General features: G+C 37.1%; 1 protein-coding gene across 1 annotated transcript in view; it reads left to right on the top strand.

Annotated features, from left to right (window-relative positions):
- Window positions 1-8,902, top strand: part of KY (kyphoscoliosis peptidase) — a 34,316-nt gene that overhangs the window by 5,448 nt on the left and 19,966 nt on the right. The window contains exons 2-3 of the mRNA XM_015815597.2: window positions 3,296-3,343; window positions 6,982-7,056. Of these exons, the coding sequence (XP_015671083.1) occupies window positions 3,296-3,343; window positions 6,982-7,056 (123 nt within the window). The remainder of the gene's footprint in view (window positions 1-3,295; window positions 3,344-6,981; window positions 7,057-8,902) is intronic.

Genomic DNA, 8,902 nt, shown 5'->3' on the forward strand with positions numbered 1-8,902 from the left:
TCCTAAGAGTCATAAGAGCAGATGTGTTCTGTTAGTGAGCATTTGCTGAATATTCCCTGTAATAAAGTCAATGGGAATACACTGTGCCTAACTTTAAAAAATGTCTTTCTGAATCCAGGGAAGTTTAACCTGTCTAAACAGTGTGCAGACTGCCATGTGCCTCTCACTATCAGGCAGGGCAGTTCCAGGAAGGAGTGCTAACTTTGGTTTGGTATTCAGCATCAATCAACCTTTTAAGGACTGTCTTTTTGCCTGATCAAACCTGATGATAGCAAATCTGTAGTGAGCACAGAACACCCGTCTTTGATTTACTGTTAGTATCCATGATGAGAAGTGGTTGCCCTTCCAAATTAACAGAACCAGACCATTAAGGAAGAATGTTACCTCCAGCCAATTTGTAATAACTTCTATTTTGGGCACTCCTGTTCTCAGGCCTACCTACTGTGTCAGTTCAGAAGGTAAAGAAGATGACCTTGACGGAGTGTGTGTTTGTGTGTGTGTGTTTGTGTGTGTGTGTGTGTGTGTGTGTGCGCACGCGTGCGCGCCGCAGCCTGGCTGACAAGAAGTGAAACATATTTTAAATCTAGCTAACATTTGGAAGTGGCTTAGGCAAAGACTAGGAGGAGAAGATATAGCAAATTAGATTTGCAAGGTTCTGCCATTAGTATAGCCAATCTCAGCAAAAGTAGTTTTAATCTTCCTGGGGAAAAGATTTCTTGATTGGTCTACCCAATGGGTAGACTGACAACAGTCTTGCAAATCTGATTGTGTTGGACTTAAAATATTTTCACACTTTGTTGCCCTCACAACAGATCTTTCATACTTCAATCAAGGTCATCTTCCTTACTTTCTATAGTTGAGGTACACTTTACAGCTGATAGAATGGACCTTAGACATTTTCTCTATGTAGACTCAAGAGAATCTTTCTACGTAAAAAGTCCCACTTGATCACCATATAAAGTTTGGGCAAGGATTTTAATATTAATTTTTTTTAGGGATGCCTTATTAATTCCTTTGGTTGGTTATTTATTTTAGAGGACTATTCCTTATCAATACAATATTTAGACGCACAGATTTTCTCCAGATATTAGGATGAAAAGCTTTTCCTAAATTTATGTCCTGAAAATACAATGGATGATACCCTTCATCCTCGTCCATTGCTTGAATGTCCATGATCACAGAGTAGTGATCCTCCAAAAGGATCAGGTTTTTTTTTAAAAAAAACTGCTTCTGAGGAAAAAAAAGTGAAAGCTATGGTTCAAATTTCTCTGTGTAATTCCACAATTTAAGTGGTCCAGTTTGACTGAGTGCTTATGAGCCATCAAATCAGTGTCAATCTTTAGTCATCACATAGATAAATTTTGTCCATGATGATCTGTCCCTAAACTGATCCTTCAGATTTTCCAACAGTACACTTCTCACCACTGTAACTGAGTTCATCCCCTTTGGCATCTTCTTCTTCTCTTTCTTTCCATCTTACCCAAATCATTTTCCAGAAAGCTAGTAGTTTGCATAATATGTCCAATGTCATTTGTTGTCATTTGTGCCTTAAATAAGAATTCTAGGTTGATTTGTTTGATGGTCTATTTATTTGTTTTCTTGGCTGTCCATGGTGTTCTCCACAAAATTCAAAACTATTAATACCCTTTCCAATTTTCACTATCATACAGTGTCACATGGAATATTATTGCCTGTCCTGTTGTGATCTTTGTAGGTGCAGACATATTAGAGCATTTGAATATATTTTCCAAGGTCTTCATGTTAGCATATTCTTTTACCAAGAAAACCACAAAGATAGAAACATTCACACACAAGTACATAAAACTGGAAACAGTATGATTACAAATGTTATGTGTCATCTGATTTGGCTCTGAGATATACAGAAAATTACGTTTCAGGAGTAACCATTTTGTAATGAAAAGCCAGCTTGTTTCAGCATAGATGCTGAATAGAATGCGCTATGTAATATAGTCGTTGAAACTATTCAGTGTGTAACTACTGTATATGTAGCTATGTGTAACTAGGTAATTGTATAAACTTCAATAGTAGTAGTAGTAGTAGTAATAGTAGTAGTAGTAGTAGTAGTAATAATAATAATAATAATAATAATAATAATAATAATAATAATAATAATAGTAAAGTTGGAAGGGACCTTGGAGGTCATCTAGTCCAACCCCCTGCTCAGGCAGGAAACCCTATACCATTTTGGACAAATGGCTGTCCAGTCTCTTCTTAAAAACTCTCCAAGAGCATATGTAAAACCTTGGCAAACCATCTTGTCATAGCAAAAGCTGAGAGGAATGCAATTAAACAGAGTTTTGCCAGTTTGTTTAAGAATAAAGAAGAATCTTATTACACTTTCACGATCAAAGCATGGTTCAAGAAGGCACAAGACTTCAGTTCTTATTAATTTGGAACAAATAATAGATGTTTACTACAAAGTATAAATATAACCTGAAGACTCTGCTTTGCACTTTCTCTTAATGCCTTGAACTTAAACTGCAGGAACTTCATTCACCTTGTTGTCCTCATTTCTTGCTAGTTTTTGAAAAATTTCCACATAAACTAGGTATCACAAATAGGAACGCTCAAGAGACATTTAGGAGCATTTTGTATATACTTCAGTAGGCTTTTTTTCCCCTATCTTGGGGGCCATAGGATCTGCAAAGGATTTTCTAATCCACTACAGATCTAAGGACTGGGGAACTGATGCAGTGTAGTTGGAATGCCTTGGTAAAGATAAGTATTTCCAATGGCAGATTCCTGCAAGTTGGAAGAGAATCAGCCTGAAGAGAACATATAAGTAAGCAATTGCTTAAGGAATTGGAAGAGCCTCCCAAAGGAATCCCTGGGAGAGTAGTGGATTTTAAGTGTGGAATGTATGAGGTAAGATATTTAATGCTTGGAAACAAGAAACTAGAGATGAGTTTGTAAAGTAAAGGCCATTGCTTTTGATGATTGGATTGTTTATTACCAGTGGCCACTTCTCTTTTAAGAAATCATGGCTCGTTATTGTCCCCAGGAAAGTTTGCAGAATCTTAAGGTTTACAAAATTAGAAATAAGATTTTACAACAAATTTAGGAAGATAGAAAAAGAGAGATGGGAGGGGAAAAGAGGGGAAGGGAGAGGGAAGAAACAGGCAGAAATGAGAACTAAGCACACTCAGTAATCATTAAATGTGGAACATAGTTATGAGGTGACAATATATACCAAAGTTAGGTCCAGATCTTATTTGTTTCTACTCACCTAATTTAATACTGCTTCTGTCATTTAATATTTTCTTTTTTCCTCCAGGCTATGCGGTTCGCAAGCAACAAGTCATTACAACCTGCTCGCCTCAAGGTATGTGGCAAACTAGCAAATGAGCTGATGGTTCCCTATGTTTCTGCAATTTTTATTCTCTAGAATAACATAAAAATTGTGAAGCACTTAAAAAGGTTTGGAAAGCAATGGAAAGGTCTGTAAAGGCACTGAATTCTGTTCATATATTCCAAACGAAGTGGAATTAAATTTGTGTCAAAGAGATGGGGTTATGCTTCCTGATTTTATTTAATTAGTTCCCAAGCAGCAGGAAATTAACAGAGAAGGGCATTTCTGTTGAAAGGGAAATTGAAAGGAACCTGCTGACAGAAAAATAGTGCTATGACCAGATCCTGGATCATGCAAGATTGTATTGGCATTCAAGCACAAACAAGCAGAACTTCCCCTTAAAAGCTTGCTGGAATGATCAGGACTGATAGACTCCAGTTCACCTTTAACATGTACTTTTTGAGTTCACAATGTGGACAGTGGCCTTGTCACTGGGTTTAAAAAAAACCCAAGAGTTTGAAAGAAAATTGGAAATTAATCTGTTCCTATTGAGTAAAACATTAAAAGGAAATCCTTTAGATTTGAATTATTGAAGTAACCAGAGCAGGTCTACCTTGAACTGTATTTTCTATTAGAACTTTTTTTTTCATTCCAGCTCGCATCAGTTATGAATCTTATTTTCATGCAAATGGGAGAATAGTCTATCTTGACCAGAATAAAGTCTCATTTAATCCAGCATTCAGTCTCCATCACTAATTAACTAGATACCTCTAGAAAGGGGAGTTTCATGAAAATTGTTTTCCAAGCCTTTGTAATAGAAGACTTGTAGCTCCATGATACATGATGCTTTTACAAACAATACCCAGTTCCATTTCCAAACTCTTCAAAAGAGCTGGAAAAGACTCATGGTGGGAATCTTGGAAAGCTCCCACCAGCCATAGAAATCGGTACCTGCAATGCTCCCAGATTTTGAATGTATAAAAAATATATATATAATCTGACTGGGAAAGCCAGGAACTGCATATCCAAAGAATGACCAATTGGGGCAAGTGGATTACAAGCTCTAATAACATTTAAAGAGGTCTTGAGGAAGAATGCTAATTGAAGTTCCCTGATTTCCTTTCTTCTTTTTTAGTTCATTGAAATCAATGACTCAGTGAAGAAAAGGATAAGAGAACTCAAAATATTTACATTATTAATGCAATAATTTTTTAATTCATCAGTTCTGCTAGACTGAGGGAAATTTACTGACCCCACTGGTCAAATGTTGAACCATATTTAGATGAGGGCTTTCTCCATTGATGGTCTGTGGTAATTATGTCCTTTAAAAATATCCCATTGATACAGAACTCTGATAAACTATAGATTGCTCACTGTGTGTACCACTCAGTATCCGCGTTAGAGTGAGCAGGACCATTTTTCACTTTTTTTTTTGCATTTTGGAATGTGTCTGTCTGTCTGTGTATGTGCACTAGCAGAATGCCTGTAAAAGTCCCTCAAGACACAACATTAGAATAAAATTCTGTCTGTTCTGTGGCTGAGTAAATGGGTAGAGGATGCCTCTATCCATTAAAGAGGAGATAAAAACAGCAAAAAAAAAATCAGCTGTCAGGGGTAGGCTACCAGGCTAGGAAGCTAAGATGGTAGTACTTATAGTAACAAAGGGCTTTAATTGAGGAGTATTGGACTTTGATGTGAAATATCTTAGATATGTAAATTGAGGTGTTTCTGCCCTAAGCACATGTGAAGTCCAGGAGAGGAGGATCCATTCCTTGTTTTGAGGGGGTGGGGTGGTAAATCTCTTCCTTGGTGTGGTATTTTATTAGGGGGTCTGGCCTCAAAGGGAAGTATTGTGATTTCCCTTATCTTGAAGAGGTTCCATTTTATATTTGCTTGTCAGTGCCAGCTGATTTCCTGGAGAAACTCATTTAATCAGTTGCAACCCAAGTGTCAAATGCCAGCAAAAAAAAGCTTTTATCTATATCTTTATTTGAGGTTGCTGGTAGATGAGAGGTGGTTGATGTTGATGTGTGACCTCACTAAGGGAGGGGTGGTGTCATAAGGGCTTTTATTGTTCCAACAACATAATGCATTTTCCTCCATTTGGAGGAGATTAAGAGGCATTTTCCCATTTTGTCTCTAAAAAACTGCTAATCCCATTTGCAAAGAAAAGAGGGGCAAAGATATTGCACACTGTGTAACCAAAAAGTTTTCCTGCATTTGATATAAACTTTATTGAGGCCAATGAACCAAAGATCAGAACTGGTAGTACTACCGCATGCAATTTACTATAATTTTTAAGATTTCATATACTTCCAAATGGATATGCTACCAAATGGAATAAGGTGAAGCTATTACATATCTCTAATCTCGTTTCTTTTCTGGAAAGATGTACAAATGGAAAATAGTAATGTCTGTACCTTATATAAAATTCTATGTATGACAGGATGATTATACAGTAAAAGCCTACTTACTGTGGACAGAATTGACAATTGACCTTTATTCCCCTTTCCAATTTATGAACTTTCAGGCAATCTACCCTTTGTTCCCTGCTGTCCTAATCTCCTTGCACTTTTTCAGCAACCTTTTTGTCCAGGAAACAAATTTAATAAGCATAATTAAGCTATATCTCAAAGAGAATGAACAGAAAGGATTTACCTGTAATAGAAAGAAGAAGAAGAAGAAAAAATACCCCTTCCTTCTTCAAAAGAAAAGGAAGGACTGTCAGAGTGATTACTTGGTTTCATTGTTTGCAAAGAAACTACAAGAAATCCTAAAATACATCAGTAAATGCCCAGAGGCTCTCAGCTAAATTTCCCTGTTTGATGAGGAAATATCAAAGGCAAGGAGACATGGCTGTCATAACATGTCTTTACTTCTTGGCAGCATTTCATCCTTTGCAGCTCAATTCTGAAAAAAAAAATGAGCTGGATTAAGATTGATCCATCCCATAACCCTAATATACCTTTTCTTGAAAAGAAGCAGAAAGGTGGCATAGTTATACAAGAAATCAGCTCCTGAAAAGTAATTCTGTGTCTTTTACTATCAAATAAATGAACAGATAAATGAACAGTAATGGAAATAATAGAAAACAAACAAGATCTGAAGGAACTTAAAACAGTTGAACAAAAAGTTGATGACCTTGTAAAATGAAGAGGTGAACCAGATATAAGCTTGCTGAAGTTACCTAGTTTGGGTAATGAAATGTCTGCAAGAAAACAGCTGAGCTCAGAGAGAACCAAGGACCCCTCACTTCAACCCTGAGCTACAAATATTCTCCTTGATTGGTACTGTGAAAATCTACTCACTGCTGAAGGCTTTCATCCTCCCCCCTCCACTGTTGTCTTTATTGTTCAAAGGCTGTAATGTGTGATGACAAACTGAGATGGAAGAAGAGAATTATTCAATATTGAATGGAAGCTGTCTGGTTGAACAGAAAGTTACTCACACAAGTTTATGCTGCTGCCTAGTTGTCACCAAGTTTGTTCGCAACCCTGCCCTTTCCTGTAATTAATTGACCTCAGGTTTGGAGGTTGCATAGCAAGTTGCATTGGGAAGTGGAACTGCCTTTTCTGTATATATTTTCACTATGGAATAGAATATTTGTATGCTGTGCCATCTGAAGTGTCTTTCCCAAAATTCACTGACTACAAAATTATTATTTATTTTAGGAACCCAGGTGGCAGTAGAAGTTCATAGTAGCAATTCTACTCCACAGTTATTCAAGAAGATCTCTGACAAAAAAGGTATGTGGCTTTTTAAAAACAGACTGCTTTAAAAAGAAAGAGAGAGGTTAGATTAAATCATACCATATTAGGCAGCTGGCATTACTCAGGGTTGCGTCAGAAAATCCCTATTTTGTATCTGCTTATTGCTATGAAATCACTAATTGGTTTTAGGCAAACTACTCTCTTTCAGCCTGAATTCCCCTTTCTGTAATATGAAGCCAATAATGATTTACTTTATAGACCAGTCATAAAGTTGACAAGAAGTAATGTACACGAAATGCTTTCAGTAATTGGGAGCACTATATAAATTAACAGAGTGCAGCACAGAAAAGGAACTAATTCTCAGCAATTCCTTGCTTAAAAAAACATTCTGGTTGTAAAGATTTATAGGTAGTCCATGTTCCCCAATTAAAGAAAGCAAATTAGCCTCAAACTAATTTGCAAATAGATTATTAGGGCTGTTCCCCTCCCCTTCATTAAGAAATCAATTCTATGAGATATGAGCATGTTCTTCATAATAGGAAAACATTATAATGTTTTCCTTGAGTAAATTTGACTCCTGGTAACTATTCAGATGGGTCCATGAAGGTTGAGGGTCAGGTTAAAACTGTTTGTTTTAGGAAGTAATTTACTGTTGCCTTCTTCTCAGGTTTTGTTTTGGTTGGTTTTTTTTTACTTTTCCAGACTAGTGTGCAACCTTGAGAATTCCTTAAGGTCCCCCATCATAAACATTAGCCAAGTCTGACCATGCTTTCTTCATAAAGATTGGCCAAGATTGATTAACTACTGCAGCCTACAGATCCCTAATTCAATAAATAGGTTGCTTCAATAAAAGGAAAATTAAAAAAAAGTTATTGAGTTGCATAAGAAGTGCCTTTTTACTTAGCAAATCTTAAATGGACACTACCAAAAGTCCTTGTTCAAGCAATACTGTTAGATACTTTTTATGGGGTAGAAGAAGTAATTGCAGACATAGTCAACAGTAAATATTTTCATTAAAAACTTCCAGTTCAATGGAAGAATGATACAAAATGGATGAGATTAAGCCTAAACATTATTGTCAATTCTCCATGTTGGTCAAATCTGCTTTCAGCTACAGTAAGTGATACTTAAATTCAACATCAGTTTTTCAGACGTTGTATCCAGTATCTAATCATGAGAGAGATTAATGTCCTAGATCAGGGGTGTCAAACTGCCTGCCGCGGGCCAGATGCGTCATGCCAAAACCGTGCCCACCCCATTGCTGGCAATGGAAAAAAAGTTGTGATATGTTGCGACACATCACGTGATGTTGCGAGTTTGACACCCCTGCCCTAGATTCCCCACATCCCCACAATATTAATTATAAGAGGAGATTTACAATTGATTCTGGTTTTCTAATTTTGATCAATTGGATATTCCAATTACATCCCATTTATATCCAATCAATTTCTCTATGCTTTCCTATTTATTTTTATTTTTATTTTACTTTATTATTAAATTTATATACCGCCCTATCTCCCTTGCGGGACTCAGGGCGGTGAACAGGCGATACTAAAAACCACGATAATAAATAAATAGTTTCTGTTTTAAAATCGAATTAAATAATAGGCCTGTTCTAAAAACACACCTATACAAAAACCCCCCACTGAAACATAATCAAACTATGCCAGGCCGGCCGGACAAAATAGATGGGCCTTCAGGGCTCGGCGAAAAAGGCGCAGGTCCGCAACTGTACGTAGGTCAGGGGGTAGGTCATTCCAGAGGGCAGGAGCTGCCACAGAGAAGGCTCTCCCCCTGGGGGTCGCCAGCCGGCATTGTCTGGCCGACGGCACTCTAAGAAGGCCCTCTCTGTGGGAGCGGACTGGTCGAAGGGAGGTGTTTG

This window comes from Protobothrops mucrosquamatus, unplaced genomic scaffold (assembly GCF_001527695.2).
Source record: "Protobothrops mucrosquamatus isolate PMUCROS unplaced genomic scaffold, P.Mucros_1.0 scaffold353, whole genome shotgun sequence".
Classification (NCBI taxonomy): domain Eukaryota; kingdom Metazoa; phylum Chordata; class Lepidosauria; order Squamata; family Viperidae; genus Protobothrops; species Protobothrops mucrosquamatus.